Consider the following 25,237-nt stretch of genomic DNA (forward strand, 5'->3'; position numbering starts at 1 on the left):
GGTGACACGGAATAAACCCGGTTCAATTTAGAGCGCTGTTCTGACCCTCGCCTCAACACTATGCCTCCCTTTTCCTCAACTAATAGTGAAAACTACAAAGTATATACGGCAATCAGTCTGATGAGCATGTTGCAGAGTGAATATCAAACCTCTGCCATTTATCACCTTTACTTCACCAAGAATTGAGCAGAAATTATATTTTGACAAATCCAATTCTTTTCATTATTTGGTTCCAATACTTACCCAAAAGCATATACATCCGCCTCGTTTGTGTACGGCGATGATGTGACGAAACGAGGAGGTAGTGTCACCATCGTGCAAAGGATTTCGGGAGCCACATAGGTCATATGCCCTCGAGGTATTGAAGAATGATTAATTCTGTGAACATAAATAGAAATTATAAGTACAAAAGATAAGCTGATGATTCAAGACAATACACTATTACCGTCAGAGCAATAAGACATGTACCAAAGATTGGCTTTGATCAGATGTCACTACGTTACAGTATTGTCCTAAAACGATTGGAACAGCATCATTCTAGACGTTGTCCAAGGACAAGCAGAACAGTATTGTGTCCAAGCACAAATTGGACAACGCGCCGCGGGATTCCGTCCAAGGAAAATAAATCACTGTGCTACAGTTTGTCCAATGACAAATAGAAAAAGATCACTGCGATTCAGTATTGTGTCCTAGGACAAATAGACCACCGTTATACGGTATTGTGCCCTAGGACAAATAGACTACCGCTATACAGTATTGTGTCTTTGTACAAATAGACAACCGTTATACAGGATTGTGTCCTTTTACAAATAGACCACCGTTATACGGTATTGTGTCCTAGGACAAATAGACCACCGTTATACGGTATTGTGTCCTTGTACAAATAGACCACCGCTATATAGTATTGTGTCCTTGTACAAATAGACTACCGCTATATAGTATTGTGTCCTTGTACAAATAGACAACCGTTATACAGTATTATGTCCTTGGACAAATAGACCACCGCTATACAGTATTGTGTCCTTGTACAAAAATTTCACCATACTGCAGTATTGGATTCCTAGATAAATAGGTCACCGCTTTAGGGTGTAGACAGGCGTATGAATAAAAAAAACTATTTGTTGCTGAATGTGAATTTATTGTGAATTTCGGCGTAAATCACTCTAAAATGTTACTCAAAAGTGAATAGTGTGCTACAGTGTCATTAATATTTCTAGGAGTTCCCAAAGTACCTATTATTTATTAATTATTATTTAACAGTTTCCTTATATACTATTATTATATAATATATATACTGTGCTGGGGACCTATTCACCTGTCATATTTGGACTCTGCAAAGCCATAGTCCATGGCGCTGATCTTCACCTTGGGTGCAAGGAAGACGTTCTTGGTGTTAAGTTTTCGTAGAACAATGCCCTTGGCGTGGAGGTAGCCCATGCCCACTGCCACCTGCCTCAGTATCTGGAGTTGACTGTGAATGTTTAGTTTCTCCTTCTTGCAGTGAATGTTCTCATACAGTGACAAACCGGCAGGGGCACTGGAAGGGAAGATCAAAATCGTTAGTCTCTCAGCTCCGTATGTAAGTCAAGGCTAAACTGTAAAGTTTGGCTGTGAACAAAAGTCTGTTGCTAATCTTAATCAAATATTCTTATTAAACATAAAGAATGCAAGACGTGTCATCTATCCAGGAGACTTACATAGCGACTTGCATTAACGTTTGTGTGTTCGGGGGGGGGGGAGGGTGGCTGGCTCATTGCTTGTTCTAGTCGGGACTGATGCCGATTTATAGTGCTAGCCAGTGAGATACCATGCCGCAGTTAAACATGGATACCTCACTCAGACACAGTATACTGACTCCGAGCCGACCAGTGCTTGTTTAAGCCCCCTATGCCGAGCGCCACAAAGGGTAACAAGAAGTACCATGTTTTAACGTCTTTTGGTGTGACGCGGCCGGAGATAGAACCCCGGACCTTCCGCTCTCCAGGCGGACGCTCTACCAATAGACCACGGAGGCGGTCCAGGAGATAAGATGGCCTTATTTAGCCAAGAAACTTCAGGTATATCGATTCATCGTTGGTCATCGTACCGTGACGACGTTGATTACTGCTCACAATATGAATCACTGGATTGTCTGGGCCAGACTCGATTATTTACAGGTAGCCGCCATATAACAGGGATATTTCTGAGTGCGCCGTTTAACAACAAAGGAGCTTATGATCTCATGATATTTTCAACGTAATCTGAAATTTTTTTTAGACATATGCAAATGCGACCTCTTTTTAGTACTGATAATTTAATTACACTTCATTAAACTTCTTATTCACAAAAAGTCAATGTTATAACATAATAGGTGTTCGTTCTAAGAAGTTTACTTACGCGTCAGGTATATCGAAGTTCTGATGTATCAATAACTGTCAAATAGCTAATTCCCTTCCACTGATTTACCCACCTGAGCCAGAAATGAAAGGGACAGTTTCATATTTCGATATTTGCACAAAGAAGCAGAGTGAAAATATTCTATCCACAAGAAGATTCTTTCAAACAGCGTCATACGACTCAACGGTGTGCAACATTCAAGGCCGCAGTAAAAGCTTTAAGAAAGTTCGATCGTAGACATGTGGAGGACATTTCCTCAGTTGACGCATCAGTGACCTAATTGTGTCCGATGCAACTCCCAATTTTGACTTGTACCATATATTCCTGTGTTGTTTCAGGTGAGCACATGATTTGCCTTTGCATGTGTTTGTGACGGTGCCACCTGTGGGCAGGATACGCTCAGCGTCTCGGGAACACCTGGTTTCATCACTATTTGAGAGTGATTCATATCCCTATGTTATTGTAGGAATTGTACAATAGACTCTGCTTTCAGCAAATATTTATTTACAATCTCATTGAAATCAGATCTTAGTTCTCGCTACCGCCGTTTAGTGCTAGATTAGATTTTCATAATATCTACCACTAGGTGCATTTCAAAGCAATGCAAGATTTCATTACAGTGTCTGTAGGTTTATTAGATTTTACTTTTATCCTGATTGCAACATGACGCAACGTGTTAGTGCTGATTTCAGAAAGCAACAATGGTGACAATTGATGCAATATTATCTGTTAATTCATTTTTGAAAGTCTAAATGAACAATTCAGAAAACAGTTTATACAGCAAACGGCGATTTCGGTAGGACGGATGCTAGCGTCCATTTGCATATCCCAGTCCAGCGTAATGCAACACACATCACCTTGGAGACAAACGCTATTTTCCCGTGATGCCTATTTCTATCACGAATACAGTTAGAAAATAAAAATGCTTAATGTCTACGACAGCAAAACAAACAGTTGCACTTCTATGTTTTGCTCAAGTAGACCTACAACTCACAATCAATACACCAACAAAGGAGCAAGTTTGACACGTTTCCTGTAAGACGATTCCAGACAAAACGACATTTTCTTTTTAAAAGAAAAACCTTTAAATGCGCATTTCCTTACTTTTATTTTCCACTCATGTTTCTTTTCAGACAGCCTCTTTGCGAAGTGTATGATCGACAAATATTTTCAGTCCCTATTTCTTATTGATTATGTTTCACTGGACATTGCTACTGGATCTAAAATGTTTTTGTTGGATCGAGTATAAAAATGCATTGTCGAACAGCTTGTTTGACGGCGCTTGAACTGATAAGCTGAAAGTAGTGCCTTGGAGTCATCTGGTTCAAAATGTATTGTATGCTGAAAATATTCCAGAACATGTAATCGTATTTGCTGAAGCACTGACTTTAGTTGAATACACGTTCAATTATATAACATATACAGAGTGGACGGCACGGCCACACGCCAGGATACCTATACACATATTCCCACGTGTGGCCAGCTTGCTGGAGTGTTATTTGGTTAAAGGTTCAGGAACATATTGAGTGACTGACGCTTTAACCACTAGGCTACCCCGCCGTCCTCTCGAGTCTGGACCAGGCTAAGCTGTGACTGAAGGCATAAGCAACCATCAACGCCAAAAACCAGACATTAGAATAGGGGGTCCACTATTATATTATTGTGGGGAATTGGACCCAGTCCTTCACAGGACGAGCGGACGCTTTGAACATTAGGTAACCCGTCGACCCAGAGAGCAATTTCAGTATTTCAGAGAGTTTCAATATATCAAAAATAAGATAGGACAAAATACATTTGTTCGGCATTTTAGCAATAACAGGCCTCCGTGATGTAACTTGCAAAGATGTGCGTTTTGGTACTTTCTTGGTGTAGGTGAGGTGAAATGGGGTTAACGTTAGTCCTTGTTTCTCCCTTTAGTGCCAGACAGGGAAACAACAAGTGCCATATTTTGTTTTTCGGTATAAGGAGGCCAGGATGTTCAAACCTCCGACCTTCCGTTCTCCTGGAGTTTAGTTTGCAGTGGTTGGGAAATCTAATGAAAACAAAACATATCGGCCATCCTTCCCATTTCTTAATGAAGAAACGAGAAACATTTTTGGCCATAATTATTATTACACTTGAATATGTATGATACAGGCCGCGAGCCATTGTGGTGGATCAGGGCAATATGAACTGCAGCACACAGGACAAATAACAAGGCCAGTGCTCTGGACAGCTTAATCATACAATACTACCTTCATTATCCAAATCGTCATGTCAAATCGAGGGCTCTTCATGTCAAATTCAGGTTATTCCCAAATAAATGGCTTCATTGCCGTATGGAGAATCCGCCATTAGCCATGGCTCGAGTTTGTCACATATATCTAATTACGATTCCTGCATCAGCGCTGATTGCCGTAGTCTCATTTCCGCACAGAGCAGGGCATTCCGTGGGTAGGATGACAACAATGATGAGACGGAAATGAATCAAATTATTTTGGTAAATACAATATAGCGCAGTAAGTGGGCGAGATCTGTATTTGCAACATAATGTCGTTTTATTAAACACTCTGGACAATGATGAGTAACATTTGTTTTTAAATCATCTTTAAATGGTATTACGCTATAAATTAAACGTAGGAGGACAGAGACGTTAAGCACTTTTGTAAAACCCAGGAGTATGGTGTGGTGCTGACAAACCAGGAGTCATAATCATTACAAATCCTGGTACGTTCAAGCAACCCAAAGCTACATTAGATGAGTGCCAAAAAGTATATCCACAACACCCCCCACCTACACACCCACACTCACACAACGGCCACAAGCACACCCCACCCTCACACCACCGCCACACACACATACACACCCACACACACACCACCACCAACAACAACGCCATCTCAAGACCACAACCTAACCCAACCCGACCACACACCCTTACATTTCTACGGTCTCGTTCGATAAACATCGATAATAAGTTGTTGTGTGCACAAAGACGGTTTAGGAAGCATATTGACGTTTTTCGATTTGTAAAGACATCCCAAAACATATGTAAACGTATCTAGCTTCTGAATCGTTAGTTAACTGAAGTCAAATAATGTTTGCCTGAAAGTTTGGTATCTCTAACAACCCATTATCTACTCCAAGCCCGAGGGCTATTTTATCACTTATAAAGATGATTTCAATACCGACAACGCCAAACTGGAAGCGTTCACCTTTCAGCACAACGAGAACAGAACAAACAACATCAATATTGCAGGCATAAGAAATTTAACCATTCGTGTTTGTGATGATGGATCGTAAATCGCAATACCATTTCCGTTTTGTTTGCCCAGAATGTTAGAGACTAACCCCTGGTAATCTCAGATAATTAATGGTGCTGGCAAATCTTCTCCCGAACAGATAGTTACGACTCGACTAAATAGTACATAAACATAATCAAGTATTGTCGTTCAGAGAACAAATCAATGCAGGACATCTGGGTGTTAGTGAAACAAAACTACCCGTCACAAGTCGTTGTGAAAGCTGGGAGCTCAACAGAATACCAGTAACCGTTCATTCGGACGCGTTCGGTTCCAAATTCAATTTAGCGCGGTTTAATCTACAGGTAATCTAGCTCTACATTGAAAACACAGTTTGTTTATCTCCTAATTGTCTTTCAAACAACTACGGAGGCCAAGAGGTAAAAGCAGCCGCTCGTGACGCCGAGTATGTCAGGGTTCGATTCTTACGTGGGTATAATTTAAAAGAAAAACTATACTTCATTACACTATACATTTGGGTTAGCGCAAACTTTATTTCTTTTTTAAGATGCCAAATTTGATTATGTTTTATTGGAGCTGGGTTTAAAATAAAATCCGTAATGACATGTGACGTAAATTGAACTGACAGGGTTCTTATTTGATTGCACCCGTCATATTCATTTTCCGTTCAGTGTGCGGTTATCCAAGATCCAGTGCAGTAATATATAGTATTTCTAAATTTAGGATTTTATAGTAATGTGCATCAAATTAATCACGTGACTTGAAACATGGCACAAGTGCATTGTGGGGCCAAGCTAAGGAATGTAAAGTTCGGTGTTGCTGGTTATTGTGAGCTGAGGTGTTGAGTTGAGGTTGCATCTTTGTTTCCGCCACTAATGGTAGAAAACTGCAGCAACTGCAATCCATGAAATAGTATCTTAGCGAGTTGGTTGCGCTACATGATACTGTAACCGACGTGAATCGACATGTCTGGGTCTCCGGCGTGACGAGCTATCGCTTTAACCACAAGCCAACCCGACCCGCCTATTCAAACCCCACGGGGATTCCCGTGTAGCTTTTGTTTCTCGTAAGAGGCCAGACTCGGGAACTTGGTTGATTGCGCACCATCGTACCTCGTGTGGGAGTATCATTCCTACTATGAATCTATGATTCACTATCAAATTGTGATGATACCAGGAGCGTATCCTGCCCCACCGGTGGCACATGTCAAACACATGCAAAGGCAAGTCAAAATAGGGAATTGTATCGGACTTCATTGATGCATCACACTGTGATGATATCCAATATATATCATGACAGGTATGGAAAGGATGGGCCAATAATTTTCATTTTTTGGAATGGAGTTTCCTCGACTCTTTGACTCTTCTACAATTCCTAACCCTTTTTCTATCAATAAAGTTGTTGGTGATTTTTTGTCAAATATTTGTTCATACACTTGCCCCTCACCTGGTGATGACGGCCCTATTTGGAGGTAGAGTACAAGCCCCCATGAACAGGTTGATATTTTCATGACGTATTCGACACAGCTTCGTCAGATCGGACCAGAAGACGTCAGTTTCGTCACCTTTCTTGTCACCGAAAAGATGGATTGTCACTTCACCATGCCAACGTCCCCTGCAAAGAAGACACTTTGTTTGCTGTTTAACGCGAGAGTGAGACATATACCAGCAGTATCACAACAGCATGTAAATAATGAAGTAATAAAACCAGTCGCTGAATTACAAACGAACAAGTAACGTCCCATGATCACACGCGATCAACCAGGTTACAGAGCCTTCCCACCCCATCCAATACAGACAAATATAGTCGCCTCTACTATACGGGTCTAACCATGTGATATCGTGGGGTTTTGTATGGAGGCTCGATGTGCTATTTCCTAAAAACAGACTTTTTTAAAGGGTTAATTAATCTTACAACACTGTTGACAATCTAGATGTTCCTTCAACAGTCTGAAGCATTATTTTTTTTTTCAAGCAATTTAAGACAAAAAAAATTTTTCGATAAGGTCAACTGGTCGGTCACTTGTGACAAGCTATAGAGTGCTGGGGCTTTTTTGTAAAATGGGGCTGCATCTAAAAGGAGTAATGTGTAAACTGCCATACCGCTACCTTTTAACAACTGCTACCGTCTTTACATACTAATTAGATAACACACAAAGAAACCATCTACACTAATCGCTACATCCTCCATAGTTCCTAACCTACGAACATTGCTAGAACCTGAAAGAACCCTTCCCTAAATGTGCCCCACGCCGCTTTTAACAACATTTCAGCAATATCACAGTTGGGGACACCGAATCTTTATAACAGAACCTTCCGGTACTTAATACGTGCTGAGATTCCAGGGTATACTACGTTCCTAGTACATAATGCTTATCATTCGGTTGGAATTTTGATGCAGTTGCCAGTACCCATGCATGTCGTCTAACCAAGAGCATTTAATAATTCTGATTGACTGTTTTATTGCACTCAATGCGGTCAAGACAAGTATTTACCTTTTTGGTGAGTACAGTGTTCACCAAGTCGCCGTACCGTTCGTTGTTCTCTCTCACCTAATAACTGATCCACATGTTAATAGGTTGCACCCTGATTCTCCCAATTGCAACACAGCTCACTTCTCTCTAACATCGATGCAAGCCCTCACTGCGCCAAACAATACGTCTCCGCTGTGATGAGCGAACACAAACCTTCCTATGTCACCTTTATGCAACATTCGTCATCTCACTCACTATATAATAATTCAACCGTCAACTCCCCAGCACCGTTACATAGCACCTTCTTCAACATGTGTGCAGCCCTCCCCAAGTATAGCAACAGTCTGACCCTCTCTCACCTGTGAATTGTACATCTCCTTCCAACCCTCACACAGTCGGTGACGCTTACATCTTCGTAAGGAATACTGAAATCTTCAATCGACATCTTGCCATCAAGAACGGTCCTGAAAAATGCAGAACATGCATTCTTTTCAAATATGTGTTTGTGTGTGTGTGTGTATGTGTGTGTGTGCGTGTGCGTGTGCGTGTGCGTGTACGTGCTATTCAGGTCTTACGCCGGTTTCATAGTCTTAACTCACTAGACACCATGCCGCAGTTCAACACAGACACCCCAATCAGACACAAAATACTGACTCCGAGCCGACCAGTCCTTGATTTATTCCCTAACTTGCTCCAGGCAGGGTATCAACAAGTACCATATTCTAATGCCTTTGGTGTGACGTGGTGGGGATCGAACATTAACCCGCTCTCCGGGCAGACGCTCTACCCACTAGACCAGGGAGACTGTTCTCTGAAGACACTACGCGAGAACATACACATAGACCCTACCTCCCAAACACACTGTCGTGTAGGAAAGAAACATCCAGATCTTCATTGTCAGCATCTGAATATAAAAGAATCAGCACACTTTATACTATTCAAAAGTACAATTCAAAACTAAACTTAAGAACCTTTCTGCAATCATTACAAATGTGACATCTACCGCACATTGAAAGTGAGCGATTTGATATTTTCAACATATAGCGACGGTCAGCTAAATGACACTGATCATCGATATGCATTACACAACAACAGTCCTGCAATCCCACAAGTCACGGTTTGGTTTTGACATACCTATGATAATAATCGGCGACAGGCCCTTGCCCACAACTGTTAACTGACTGTAAGAGTCCAGTATCCACCCTTGCTGAACTAGGCTGGAGTTATATATTAGACATATAGTCTATGCACAGTCCAATAAAAAATGCGTATCGAAATCGACACAAGGTGCTTGCAAGATTTGATGCACTTTGAGTTTTATTACAAAATAGATCTTGATCATCGATGAGATCGTCTTGAATGGGCACCCTCGTTTTGCTTGAAGTAAATGCAAGTGAGAGGACAGGTGGAATTTGACTGCTAAATAGGAGGTCCATAGAAGGAACATAACGCGTAATAGCCACTGGTAGCGCTACGATCGAGCCCAGACATAACAGCCTAGTTCGGCAAGGTTGAAACTGGACTCGGGAAGGGGAGCTAGTTGTGGTCCTACACACTGAAAAAAATCAGAGATGGAAGACAAATGTTATTCGAAAACCACTTCGTAACTTACAAACAATACATGGTAATGAAGACGACTGTTTGTCTTGACCATTCCAATTCTTCATTCTTACCCTCAGAGTTGACCTTTCTCCCCTGGACTGGCCACGTGGCACATCGACGTCTAAACCTTGGGGAGACGTCATTCGGTTCCGGGCCTTGTTTGGGCGGGCAGCTGATGGTGCCTGTGAGCGGCTGGCGACACCCAGGGCCAGCCGAGTTTAGCTGTTTTTCTCTATGTTTATACCGTGAGGCTCGGAGCAACTGGCGACCAGAAATATCCGGAGGCTTCAGCAAATGAGGAACGTCTGCGGGAGGGTCGCCGGCGTCGTCGGCATCATGATCTGATTTTGCGTCAGAGTATGTGATTTGAACCACAGTCTTTCCTTTGCTATATGCTAGATTTGCCGTTTGGTTGTCCTGGACGGAATTAAATTCATTGTTAGGCACATTCTGATCGTGGAAGCTAGATCTGTACGATCTCAGAGCCACGTCCTCCTCAAAGACCTGCTCCTTGTTCCACACATACCTGTCATCTGCTTGCATACAATCTGTTGGAGAGATCTCGTATTTCCGCTTAGATTGAATCCACTGACGGAACCTATTTGTAAGATTGTGAAATAAACCGTCACCCGTCCTGCCAAGGCTCTTTGAACGTCTCTTGCGGTCCCTTGGTGGACTGTTGGGACAGGCACTGTGATGTCGGGGAGAAGGACTGGGGTGCCTGGGAATGGGGCCCCCAGGCCGCGGAGACGGGGAACGTGAGCACCCCCGACATCGGAGGTGCCTGGAGTTGGATGAATTGGCATTTACCTGCAGAACTTTAGTCCAGTGTTCCTCACCAGCTGCAACCAAGTGCGCAGAGTAGTATTTTACAGGCATACCAGATCCTTAGAAACAGGGCTTTGCTCCACACAAATAACTAATACTACGTAAGTCTGTGTGAAAGTATGGAAGCTGGGACAGGCCACTTTCTGAAACGGGGTCCAGGTTACCTTACTGATTATTATAGTAACATTGTCCAAAACACTGATGACAAACACGATATAATCCAAAAGACACTCAACACTCAACGTCTTCTTAAAAACAAATTGTGTCTGTACATACTGCCATGTGAGTGGATGAGTTTAAAGCCGCTTATTATTTATATTAGTTAACCATACGTCTTGTCTGCCTAATGTGGGAGGTAAGTTGGTGAAATCTAAGAGAATACATCTAGTTCTGATAAATCAATTATCTTAGTAATGTTATATCTATTCAAACCTACGACTCAACAGCATTGCGCAATCTTCGACTGCACTTTCAGAAAATGTCCAACATGTTTATTCAGTTTTAATTTAGCGAATAATGAAAAAGGATCAGATATACAGTGACATCAAATTTCATTGTACCGTAAATATCTTGTATGAAGGTTACGCGAATTTTGAGTTCTTTTAAAAAACACATGTTCATTCCAGCAGACATCTTAAAACGTTAATGTTGATGGAAACCATAAAGCGATCGGATTCGTGTACCACTTTTAGTGAGTGAGTTGGGTTTAAAGCCGCTTTGAACAGGATTCCAGTTATATCACGGAGTGTCAGCTTGATGTTGGAGGAAAGTCTGAAGTGATGCAGGTCTCAAGAGGTTTAACACTTCGGTGAAACCCATGAGCACGGGAATGTTGCTGACAAACCTAGCACATAATCGGGGCGAACCGGGATTCGAACCCACAATCATCACCGAGAGTGACATGAACGAATTGATAATGGCAGGTATTTCTGGTTTATTCAATAGGTGTTTATTAAAGTAGAGCTAGTTTAATGTTACATACGATAAAATTTCACTTTCTGAATGTCAAATTCACTCAACTGGGTTCCGTCTAGTCTTTCATAGACGAGTGGAAAACTGAATGAGTAACCCTGTCGTTTTAAGCAATATTCTAAAATTATCACGGGAGAGTCACCAAGACCGGGCTTCACACATTGTAGCGAAAACACGGGTTATCAAGGAGTCGATAACCATTTTATAACCACCCAAGTACCCTGAAGTGAGCGATGAAGTTGGCTTTTATGCCGTTTTTAGGAATGTTCCCGCAATATTACGACGGGGGACACCAGAAATAGGCCTCACTCCATGTGGGGAATCAAACAAGAACCTTCGGCGTGACGAGCGAACGCTTTTACCACTGGGCTACCTTCAGCCCCTCAGTAGCCTTGGCGATTGTAGTGTAGCATTCAATCTCACACTCACCTCCAAACCACTGATGCGTTATATAACCAAAGTGTGAAGAACTCAGTGAGCATTACGGACTGTTTTTTATTAAATATGTTTGACTAGAAGAAACTTGATACATAGTCCTTGCGGTAAATTTAGTCCATGTGAAATTAGTAAACTTAAATGACGGAATAATATCCAGTTTCTGAAGTGACATGTCAACACGGTTATCTACTTCGGGACGTGTGGGAAGGTCATAAGGAATGACCCCTTCAATTTGCATCAGCGCAACCGTTGATAAATAAAACATCCATCTTTAGGAGTATCAGCCCAATTTGTATGGCAGCTGTTTATGTCTGGGGTTGTCAAGTTGTCACACACCGATGTTACGCTCGCTTGTCATAGTTGAGCTATGTCATTGAATCAACTATCACTACGTTACGGTCTCAACCTTCACAATCATTTGATGAATGACATGACACTATTCATTATTGCTCTCTGGGGTAAAAAAAATAGTATTCCATTTTTACAGTCAATGAATTCCCTGTCACCATACTTCTTAGTTGGCTGTCACCGTTTACATAGACATCGGGTAAGTTACATAGACCTCACATCAGCAAGTACCATTATGTGCTATTGAACTCGCCACTAGAACTCGTTGTCGCGCATATCCATCGTAATACTTGTCGCGGACCACCCGCTTCCCCTTTCTTCACAATGGTACGCGCCAGTGGGCGGACGTCATACATAGTCATACGGTGTCAATTGTCAGGTCAGCACGTGTTTTCTAACCCGAAATCCCTATGTGAAACGTTAATTGTATAAGCCCGGACTTTGTGCTACTAATTCAGAAAGTTAAACATGTACTGTTTGTTTCTTGTTTGTTGTTTAACGCCGCACTCAGCAATATTCCAGCTATGTGACTGCTGTCTGTAGATAATCGAGTCTGGATCAGACAATCAAATGATTAATATCATGAACATCGAGCCACGAAATTGGGATACTTTGACAAGCATCAACCAAGTCAGCAAGCCTTACCACCAGATCCCGTTAGTCGCCTTTTATGAAAAGCAGAGTCGCCTATTACGACAAGCATGGGTTGCAAAAGACCTATTCTTACCCTGATCTTCACAGGTCTAAACTTGTATTGAATCATATCTTATCTAGACCAGCGGAATATGTCATCATGACTAATCGTTAGAGGGAGAGTGATTATTTGTTAACGCCGCTTTTAGCAATATTCCAGAAATAAGTTTCATCCATAGTACCCTTGTGGTGAATAGAACCTGGACCTTGTGATTCATCCAGGGTATCCCGTCGTCCCTTTAATCTTGTAACATGAACTTGATTTACGCGATTGTGTGAACAACGATCAACGACGATGACATGAAGTGATTGAATATTCAGTGACAAACCACATCTGGCCTTCACCATAAATTAGCCACAGCATCCTTGACACGGGTGTTCAGCCTTCATGTCAGTACTAGAAATTGCCAAAGAATCCAATCTATCTTTTTCAGAAGGTTTGCAGTCACTTCCCTAATTGACACTACTGAGTTCACACCTATGAGGAGGAAATTGCGTGTTGAAGAGAAAAAATTGGACAGACATAATGAAAACCTAACAGTGTTTGTCACAGGCTGTTCGCCTCTTTGTCCACCTGTACATCGTGAGACTGCCGCTAGAACCAGGGGCATCCCCTGAGACGTACAGGGATGGGGAAGGGCATGGCATGTTCGTTTAGAGCAATGATGTGGAATGTCGTTAAACATGTGAATTGTGAAATGGACATAATCCGTTTGATTTGAATAAGCCCGTACTGACGGCTTTTGTGGCTTTAATTAAGCTGTGATCGTGGGAGCATTTGATTACAGGCTGTGAATAGGGTGTTTAATATGGTAGGGTCCAAAAGAGCTCAAATATCAAAGTGGAACGCCTCATCATAAGAAACTGATCATATCCCCGTAGACGGCAAAGGCGATGGTCCATTTATTGATTAATGCTCTTATAGATCAAAACTTCAAATGCTATAATTTTCCTGAAAATGGACAATTTGAAAATTGGTTTACACAATTTATAACTAAAACAAATCAGACGAAAAACCAATCACCGCTAAATGTCCAAACATGCAACATAGCAGAAACTATGGCCTCAGAGGAGCCAGGATGGTAAGTTGGTAATCCGCATCAATGATGTGTAGCCCAGGGAACTTTCATCCTGGTGTTGTTCAAAAATAGATTGCTAGAATTATCCCTACCTTTGTTTAGAATCAAACGGATTTCACGATGTACGCTTTCGGAGCTTTCATGGAATCACATGCAGCGTATATCGTAACTCATGGCAACATTTGCAGCATAATCCAGTGCAAAATACTCAGCGGCCAGCGTAACCCAGGGCAACATGTGCATGGTCAGCGTAACCCAGAGCAACATGTGCATCGGTCAGCGTAAGTCAGGGTAAATATGCATCGGTCAGCGTAACCCAGGGCAACATGTGCATCGGTCAGCGTAACCCAGGAAACCAAGGAAACATATTCAGCCCTTAGTAACTCAAGGAAACACATGCTGCTGTAAACGTTACCAAGGAAGAACATGCAGCGGTATACGTTACCAGGGTAACACATACAGCTGTAAGCTTTACTAGGGACCCATATGCAGCTGTATACTTCACCATGGAAACACATGCAGCTGTAAACGTTCCCCAGGGAAACACAAGCAGATATGAATGTAATCAAGTGAAGCATATGCATTTTTTGTCCAGGAAAGAAACTAAGCCTCACCCAGGGACCTATGGTAAAGGAAAGGCTTGAGGGCGTTTGTTATGTTTTACCTGCCCGTCGACTTATTGTTCGTTATTTGTCATAGAGCCGTGACGATATGTCTATTCTGTCTGACATTTACACTGCATCTAATTGCTTGTGTCTGTCACGGAATCATTACTGCAACACCCAATCAGCACGGTGCACACTCAGAATCTAGCACGGGAACAAATAACCATAGAAGCTGAACGTATAATTATTGAAGGGACCAGTACAATGGGCATCCTCCAGGGCTTATATTTTTATCCAGTTGCTTTTCATTCTCCAGATTAGCATATCCATACATTGTAAACTTTTAAAATGTTTGTGAAATCAACAAAAGATTGGCTTACTTATTAATCTTCTCCTGCAGGTATTGTCGTCGTACCTTTTCAACTTCCCGGACCTGAAAAAAAAATAGCACATTGAATGTTTGACAATATAAGTGGGCGTGTTAAAAGAGGGTTATTAAAATGTGCCATATTTGTAACTCTTCTTACCTCTCTTTGTCAAAGATATTCAGCGAGCTGAATTATCTTTTCGAGTTGATATAAGTACATACTTAACTTAGATCACATTGAACCTTCCTACTTAGAAGACTTACAATAACACTAGATCAGTTCAAAAATAGTTCTTCATATTTTGACAATATGGATGTCTTTGCGCTGTGATTATAGTCCACTGTTCCTGCATCTCTCGCTGTAACCAGAATATCGGCCTGACGTACGTGCTCCACAAATAGCACCAGATCAACCACATCTCACATCGGTGGCTTTGTTGGGGTAAACCCTTGCCTGTTGTCGTTACCGAGGGTCACAGTCTCTTACACTTAAATATAGTATCATCCTCTACTACCAAAGATGTCACCAACCTTCTCCTCTCCATTTTCGTCTCATGATTGATATTCTCTAATTAAGACAAAAATTCGATTTGCCTTAAGCTGTGCTTGGTTGAGCTGGAGTTGATTCCAAAAGTCTTAGAGGCAGGATCCCTATTTCCCAATTCATTTGGATAATCAGGCAAAAACCAATCGTGTATGTTCGGCGGAATCTAAGCCTCCGTATTTCTTTAAACAGATAATTATGTATGTTTTGGGATACCTATCTTCCCGAGGCATGAGTGTCCACTCGCCGACATCAATGCCTAATTCCCACCCTTGCCATTTCAAGCCACCACAGCAGACGACCGAACGAAAAGATTCGAGATTTCATCCCTGACAGACAAACAAAATGACAGATTACCACAGTAAAGATACTTATTACTGCCGCATTTCGCTCTTACAATAATAGCGGCACACAGACTACACAGTACGAGTGAGACTGCACATCGCGGTAACATGAGACATCAGCAGTGGACGCCTAAAAATAGCACTGCATCTCAGTCACAGCGAAAAGTGTTCTGTCGTTCGGGTTAAAAAAAAACCAAATGAAGTCTGCATTCAATATATAAATGTACTTGGGTGAGTTGATTGAAAACTTGAAGCCACTTCGTAAATGTTTGTCTCCGTTTAATTTTCGAATATATTCAGCGCAAATTCGACAGGCGATGGCTGTAGCCATAGTCGCGAACACGTTTTCGGAACCTGAATGTTGATTTTGTAAAACGTTCTCTGATTGGACTATCGATATGTGCGATGGTCCTCTCACATTTTAGCACAGAAAAGTAGGCTTGAAATGGCCAGGGTGAGAACTAGGGTGTGGTATAGGCCAATTGATACTCTTGCCTCGGGATGACGGGTAATACCATGATAAGGGTACAGTTAATATATTTGTATCACACAAATTTCCTTTATGAAGAAAGATTTTTTTCACTAAAAAGATTCTTTACACAATCACAGACAAAGGCTGAATGACAACCTATGAAATATGTACATGCTGGACATACATCAGCACAACAATCGCGGACAGAAAGTTACGTTTGCATTCGTGTTCAAAGAGAAATTATAACTGTTTAAGGAAGAGAATTTATGGATGTTAACTTCTTTATTATGAGGAACACAACTTTTCGGAGTATATGCTTACTCCTTCATCAGGTGAATTGATGAAGGAGTAAGCATATACTCCGAAACGTTGTGTTCCTCAAAATAGAGAAGCTGACATCCATAAATTCTCTTCCTCATGTGTATCACTTCTAAATGCCTTTCAAAGACTAAAACTGTTTAGTTTTAAAAGTATGAAGAATTATTCTTTGTGGCCAAAAACCGAAAACTGCTAAATGTACTACACGTACATGCGTGTATAAACTGTCTCGTGTGACAAAGGTATTTTATACAATAACACACACATACAGACTTTCTCGGCAAGGTTGTAAAACACAGGCTTGTGGAGATGACTGAGCAGGGGTCATGTAAAGGATGAAAGCTGTTATTCGAACCCACGATCAGCGGATCCTGGCACGACTGAAGACGTTACGACGCCCCAGACCGCTGTGCCACCCATGGCTGTGTTCAGGCATGTAATTCGTTTACTGATGTACGGTGGCCCATAAGGAACATGGAGTCTGTTTTTCAATATTTTGATGTTTCATTTTCTTTTATCGTAACCTTATGCAAATTAACACAATTTGCCATAAAAATATGTGATAAATCATGTATAAAAACATCCGAAAACATTGAAACTGACTTTCAAGTAGCTATTGAGTCGCTGAAATGTGAAGCGAAAATGTCAAAAACTAAAATGGAATTGACAAAAACCAAAACCATTTTCATTTTAGTTTTTGACATTTTCGTTTCGTTTTTCAGCGATTCAATATCTTCTTTACACATGACTTATCACATATTTGTAAGACAAATCGTGTTAATTTGCAAAAGGTTACGATAAATGTAAGTGAAATATCAAAATATGGAAAAACAGACTCCATGTCCCTTAGGGGTCACCGTACTGATGTAAACATACAACATGCATGAAATGAGATGGGAACGATTGCCGTCGTAGATTTCTAGCTTATACGATGATGAATAATTGATGATGCCATTATTAAATTTGAAAGTATGGGGAAACTATCCAACATGAAATTATTAAATTAATTAATATTATGTACACTTTGAAATGCAAGTAATCGTCTCATCTAGACTATAAACGAATATTAGTGTTAATGAAACTGTTCTGTTCTACTGTGCATGTGAAACACTATACATTCCCTATGAGGTGAGGTGAAATGGGGTTTAACGTCGCGTCCAAGATTATTGCACTAATATAGCGACGTGCATGCACGTGTGTGTGTGTGGCTGCTTGTACTAGTCCGGACTGATGCCGATTTATAGTGCTAGCTCACTGAGATACCATGCCGCAGTTTAACATGAATACCCCACTCAGACACAGTATACTGACTCCGAGCCGACCAGTCCTTGTTTTAGCCCCTTAATGTCGAGCGCCAGACAGGGTAACAACAAGTACCATCTTTTAACGTCTTTTGGTATGACCCCGGACCTTCCGCTCTCCGGGCGGACGCTCTACCACAAGACCACGGAGGCGGCACATTCCCTATGAAGTGAAACATGAATTTCTCTGTTGGTCAGAGTAACACGTATTGTTACAGTAGTACCCCATTTACAGACATGTAGGCGACATCACTAGTGGCCACAATCACGAAATTGGGATACGATGACACGCATCAACCCAGTCAGCGAGCCTGACCACCCGATCCCGTTAGTCGCCTCTTACCACAAGCATTGTCGCCTTTTACGACAAGCATAGGTTGCTTGTGTACAAATGACTCAATTGTTGTCAACAATGTAACTGAAACGTCATTTAATATCTGTATTTGAAGCAGTATTAATTGAAGGAAAATGTGCAGTAAAACCCTGTAGTAAAAACAGAACGATCAGGATCGTAGGATCGAGTGAGTGAGTTGGGTTTAACGCCGCTTTTAACAGTATTCCAGTTATATCGCGGCGTTCGTAGGATCGAGTGGCAGTTTATTCAAAACAGAACTGTTCCTGACCCTGTCTATATACATTACCTTTATTGGGGCATACTGTACATCTTTACATTTACAATAAACATATACATAAAATATTGTCCACAGTTTCAGTTGTACACGTGATCTCGCGTGATCACTGAGGATAGATTCGTTGTGTTTACTGTATTTGAGTCAAAATCAATTTGAACAGTATGTTAACATGATAAAACCATTAAGGTTATTCACACCGTCTTACTGCACGCAAAATAGTTGATAAAAATTATACAGTAAACTATAAAAGTTAAAGGGATATTTTTAAGCTTTGTATTTACGTTTGGCTGTATCTTATAATGATGAAGATCTCTGAAATGACTGGCTACGTGTGTACAGTGGTTGAGCCAAAAGGGCAGCACTTCTAGGAAGTCCTATCTTTCCCGTGAAATGCCGTGTACTCATAGTGGACCAAGATCCAATTAAATGACACCTCCTGAGGCACTTCTTGAGGGTTAGGATGCTAATGCGTCGGTATTTAGGACGTAGAGATTCCAGTGTGGCTTGCTCCTTGGATAGCGCCAAATGGAATGTCACTATTGATAACCCAGTGGTTGATCAGAGAGGGAAAATGGATTAAGGACAAGGAAAAGAAGAACCCGAAGGTCCTGCTTCAGCAAATTAAGTCATCCTACAAATAACTCGCCCAAACAGACGGGTCTGTTTAATGTTGTGGGTTCATCTGTAATACGGTTTTACGTATAAGGGAGTGAGTGAGTTTATGCTTTACGTCACATCGGCAATAGTTCAGCCATATCGTGACGATTTACGTATAAGGAACACCGCACATCACCATTTGACCTTATGTATAATTGTGTTAGGCAAATGTATTTTTGTATCATTCACAAGTGCCTTATTTAAGGATTGTAGTTATTGTGACCTCTCGGTCCCCATTCTTGCCTGCCACATTGAGTTTCTGTGAACCTGCTCTTCGATTAGAAGTTGGATTTAACGTCGTTTTGAACAGTATTTTAGTTATATCTCGGCGTGTCAGCTTGATGTTGGAGGAAACCCGAAGTGATGCAGACGCAACACGTTTACCACTTTGGTGAAACCCACGAGCACGGGTATGGTGCTGATAAACCTAAAACAATAGAATTGAACCCACGATCATAGGTTTCATACGCACCTAAGGGACGAAACAGTGAGATACGGTGCCTTAGGCGCCATGTATGAGCAGAATAGGTTTCTGGCCCACCTAAGGGACGAAACTCTGCACTGTGATAAACGGTATCTTAGACGCAGAATTTATAAGTTGATTCGATAAAAAGGGTTGACAGTACTTTGTCCTGCGATAAAGTACACTTTCTGAGCTACGTCATAATTGGGTGACGTCACGACTATGTTCTAATTACCTCCCCCGTGATCAAGTATATCCTTCGTAACATCGTTTTATCATTCCACATCAATATTATGGATTGGTGAAATAGTTTCTTACAATGAATCTGATAAAACAAACCATGGCGTTGACAATCGTGAGAAGGAAAACAGCCATGGATGCTGCACACAAAACGTAATGGGCACAAAAGTAAAAAGTTGAAAAACAACTCGAATCAAACAAGTGGATGTTTTCTTTCCGACTACGCTTTCGGAACCGAACTTTTGATCTTTCAGCAGCCCATGGGTGCAAACAGTCTTAAAAAGATCATATCAACCACCTCCCACCACGCGGGGTGACCCCAAACAGACACAAACCATTGAACAACCACAATCATGAAAAGATTGTCCGCGGCAGGCGTTGGGGCCCTATGAATTATGTCTATCACTGGCCATATAAATGAGCAATCCTTGAAACACTACATAACCACATCAGGTGTTAAGCGTAGGGCATTTAGCAACAAACTGCAATCGAACAACACGGCCGCTGTTGCTCTTTCTCCATCACGTTCGTCCAACGGAGACGCCATTTCAGATCAAGTCATCTCGCCATCGATTCACGTATGCTGTACGGTACGGTACGGCAACCACCACAGAATTGCACTCCATTTCATAGCTTGAAGTTGCTGAACAGTCTGCTAAAATTAGTTTCAACTCATACGTCGGGAAAAAACTCAACTCACAATAACCAGGGACACAAACCTTCGTCAATGTCTTTGTGGGTTGGTATGCACCTGTGGAATGTTTAGTGTCACGTGATTACACTGAACCCAATTTATATAAAAACATATATACAAATCCTAGTTATCCTAGTCAGTCAGTGTACATAGAATATACTGTGACTTACTGAACAATAAACAATCCATTTTATTTGTGTTTTATTTTGTTTGAAACTAATTTCGTCGTTTATCGTAAAGTTCTTTGTTCTTTTTTAACGCTGCACTCAGCAATATTCCACCTATATGACGGTGGTTTGTACATAATAGAGTCTGGACCAGACAATCCTGGACCAACACAATTGGTATACAATGACATGCATCAATCAATTCAGCGAGCCTGGCCACCCGATCCCATTAGTCGCCTCTTACGACAAGCACAGTCGCCATTAACGGCAAGAATGGGTTGCTTAGGATCAATTCTAACCCGGGTCATCACGGGACCTTAACGTAAGGGTAAGTAGGCCCCTCATTAGTCATCATCTTATCTTATAGTCAAGTAATGACTTGAATTGGCGATAAGTATCATATCTTGAACTTTCGTAAATATCTGAATGCCATTTCTGATGAAACATATCAATGGCACGCATGCGAAAGTACTTAATGGAAACATTTGCATTACCAATTGTCTGGGACAGCCAAATGAAACCAAAGCCATATGTAAAAAGCAATGTACGAATACAAGAAGCCCATGTGTTCTTCCCAAGACTATCGAGGTGTACAAGCATGTTGAAGGCTTTCTTGGGTAAACGGTGTTCAGGCATTATTTGTATTTTACACCAATACTTCAAGCAACGAATGTAAGATATGATGTACAATGGGAATCTCCCGCATTCTCCATAAACCATATTACTTGGAGTTGACATACCAACATTCAAAAACTTTTTATAAGCGAGGAGATGGACCTTTTCAATTGTATAGAACTCTTTACAACCCCATATCTCAGACCCATATAGTAAAGTAGGTTGTATTTGAGAATCAAATAATCTAAAATACATTTTGGTGAAATAACTCTAAGCTTAGACATAACAGAGTGGACTTGTAACAGAGCTTTCTTTGCTCTGTTTGTGAGATTAATTACTGACTTATTCAGATTTAGTGTATGGGTATACAATATGCCAAGGTATTTGTATTCATTCACAACATTAATACATGCACCTTTAAAAACCCATTTCTCTTGTGGCCACTCGACCACCTCTACGAAATATAATAATGTTTGTTTTCTCAAGATTAACACTAAGTTTCCATTTATCTGAATATTCCGAAAGTATGTCAAGCTGCTTCTGTAGACCAATAGTGGTACTAGACATCAAAATTACATCATCTGCAAAAAGTAGCATGAAAAGGTCTATTATATCAGGGAAGAGCTGAACGCCATGTCTACCAGACTGTAAGATATCAACATATAACTCATTTATATTCAATGAGAAAAGTATAGGACTTAAAACATATCCTTGGCGTAAGCCTATCGGGCAATCAAAATAGTCACTTTAGTATCACCACAGCGAACACATGATTTTACATTTGCATACGTTGACTTAACAATGGCAATTTATTTAACATTCTGCCTCCTTAACCCTTATTTTTCAAACAGCTCCACAAGTTAGCTCCATTTACAGAATCAAATGCCTTTTTAAAATCAACAAAGGCCACATACAACTTACGTTTCCTGTACGATAAATATTTCTCAATGACTGCATACAAAGTAAATATGTGGTCAAAAGTCGAATAGTACTTTCTAAATACCGCTTGTGTTTCAGGGATCAAATCTCTCATATTTGACCACTGTGTTATTCTATTATACATGATAGCAGTAAATGCTTTACCAAGAATACTCGTGAGAGATATACCCCGGTAATTGTCAGGATTGTTTACATTTCCATTCTTGAATAACGGAACAATGATAGATTTTGACCAGACAGAAGGAAAAACGATTGTAACATTTAATCAGAAAATGCATAATAATATAAGGTAATGAGTACTTAAGCATTTCAGCTAAAACACAATCAACCCCAGCAGATTTACCAGTTTTAAGGCGAGATATAGCATTACATATTTCCGGTTCCGTGATTTCCGTTTCCGTGATAGCCGATTCCAACAGAAGCATGTCAACATCACTAAAGTTTTCACTGACGCCATCATTATCACGTTCAAAGCACTCATTGTCTACCAAATATATAGAGTCATCTTTTGAGAATAACTTCTTGAAATGATCTAACCATTCTGTTGGGGATATAAATGCTCTGGGGGTAGAATGTCTCTGAAGAGAACGTATAGTTTTCCAAAATAATTTCGGACTGTGTAAAGTGCTGTTTAGTCGGACAAGCCGTGAAAATTTAGATCATATTTGTTCTTTCAACAAAAGGTTTTATACACACTTCTCAGTTTACAGTAGCGTTTTCTGTGGTATTCACTGCTACAACACCTATACCTTCTGAGAGCCTTCCTGGATTCAGATCTTGCTGCCCTACATGCTATATTCAACTTTGATTTATCGTGTTTATTTTCACCAGTCTGTTTCTTCATACAGGACGCCGAGTCCAGAACATACTGTACCAAATATGCAATCCCCTCTTCTACATTAGCTTCAATTTTATCCATCAAGGAATTTTCATGAATATGCAAGGACCCTCTAAGTGTTGTGATTAAAATACTTTCCTTCGATTCGTTCCATGAAAATGTACTGTTCGTAGAGGCATAATCCTCACAGTCTAAACTATGTATCGAACGATTGCTAAAAGGAAACCTGCAGGATAACTCAAGAGGGAAATTGTCTAAATCTGATCGATCACCAACATTTAACATATCTACATACTGGAAAAAATCAACAGATGCAATAAAATAATCAACAACACTAGAACCAGTATCTCCTACAAACGTAAACTCGCCTGCTCTATCACCATAAACTCTCCCATTTAGTATAAACTTTGTCGTAGGTTTTTTAATTTTTCGTCTCTCTTTTAGTAGTAGCCGGTTTCGAAATATAAACTTTCTCTCGAGGCAAATTTGGTCAAACCTGTCACAATTCTGGCATTAATTCAAGTATATTTTCGTTATAAGCAGAACAGTTGTCCCATACATCCGATGAGTATTCAAGAATAGGTCTTATAAATATCAGATAGATTTTTGACAGATTATACCTATTTAATTCATATTTAAGTTTACGCATAGCTGAAACCATTTTCGCTGTTGACCTAGTAATAATTGAAACATGTGCAGTCCATTTCGTGTCTTGAGATAACGTGCCCTCCAGATGTTTGTGGGTTTCTACATGTTCAATGGCACTGTTAGCATAGCAAATAGTTGGATAATCCCGTACCCGTTTGTGACTAAAAAGCATGTATTTTGTCTAGGTTGGATTAAAGTTTACAAGGCATGTGCTTGCCCACTGATGGAGAGAGAGAGAAGGTCTTGATTTAGTCTGTCTTCAATTACGACGATATCAGTAGATGAAGTTCCTATACATGTATCGTCGGCGAATAACCTAGTAATATTTTGAAGCTTATCAGTAATATCATTTATGTAAACTAGAAATAGGAACGGCCCAAGTACAGAGCCCTGTAGGACCCCTGCTTTAGTTTTTTTGACTTGATAAACAGATAACTGACAGATAACTACGACACCAAGCTAATAATTTATCAGTTTTACCATATTGTGTGTCATACCCTGTCGAATACCTAAGAATTATCACAGAATATCATACTAAAATATTTATGATACCAATTGATATTTGGAAAGTAGTTTATTCTCCAGAAAGTAATTATACATTATTTTAAAAATAAGTCTTTCAAATAATTTCCCAAGACAAGATAACAGTGAAATAGGCCTGAAGTTGGAAGGTTGGGATTTATCTCCCTTTTTGTACAAAGGCATGGCATAAATGTCTCCAAGAGACACACAATATCAAACGCTTGGAGGTAGGCAATAATGTTACAATCATCAAACATTTTACGTAGGCCACAAATGTTCCAGGACAACAATGACAAATGTTTATCGTTACCGGTGTTGTTTACATTCTGTGTCTAATACTGGCCCTGGCCGGATTGTTATCTCTTATGGTAGCCAATTGTCGTTTGGAGATCACTGATTTTTGTGTGTCATGATTATGTTCATCATTACGTGGTTTAGTTAACAGCTTACTATTCTTGAAATATCCAATCAGTCCTCTATCTTTCACGTTTCTTTCTATCTTTAAGCTGTTCACGTTGGCGGTTAGTTAAATCGAGTTATTAGTTGAGACTCCATAACCGATATTCTTGAGTGTTGTTCGACCTTTCAATACTTCGATCTTGAGATGGCCAAGCTGACCATTCAGTTTTTAATGACGTGACGTCACTGGTGTATACAAGGTTACAAACATGCTCTTTTGGTAAATATGAATACACATCAACATTTTCACATGCGTTCAAAACAGCATAGCTTAAACCAATATGCAAGATAAACACAGCTGCGCATACAACGATTCTGAAGTGTATATCAGACCCAACGACAGTCGGTGAATACTCGCCAT

The 25,237-nt window shown here is 40.6% G+C and overlaps 1 protein-coding gene across 2 annotated transcripts in view; it reads right to left on the reverse strand.

Moving 5' to 3' along the window:
* LOC124136879 (serine/threonine-protein kinase B-raf-like) overlaps positions 1-25,237 on the reverse strand; it is a 75,425-nt gene that overhangs the window by 11,170 nt on the left and 39,018 nt on the right. For both annotated transcript variants that reach the window (XM_046502904.2, XM_046502903.2), the window contains exons 3-9: positions 15,037-15,089; positions 9,765-10,535; positions 8,941-8,995; positions 8,451-8,555; positions 7,065-7,232; positions 1,316-1,537; positions 244-378 (exon numbers count right to left, since the gene is read on the reverse strand). In XM_046502904.2, the coding sequence (XP_046358860.1) occupies positions 244-378; positions 1,316-1,537; positions 7,065-7,232; positions 8,451-8,555; positions 8,941-8,995; positions 9,765-10,535; positions 15,037-15,089 (1,509 nt within the window). The remainder of the gene's footprint in view (positions 1-243; positions 379-1,315; positions 1,538-7,064; positions 7,233-8,450; positions 8,556-8,940; positions 8,996-9,764; positions 10,536-15,036; positions 15,090-25,237) is intronic.

The sequence above is a fragment of the Haliotis rufescens genome, unplaced genomic scaffold (assembly GCF_023055435.1).
Source record: "Haliotis rufescens isolate VD_foot unplaced genomic scaffold, xgHalRufe1.0.p SCAF_1, whole genome shotgun sequence".
Lineage (NCBI taxonomy): Eukaryota > Metazoa > Mollusca > Gastropoda > Lepetellida > Haliotidae > Haliotis > Haliotis rufescens.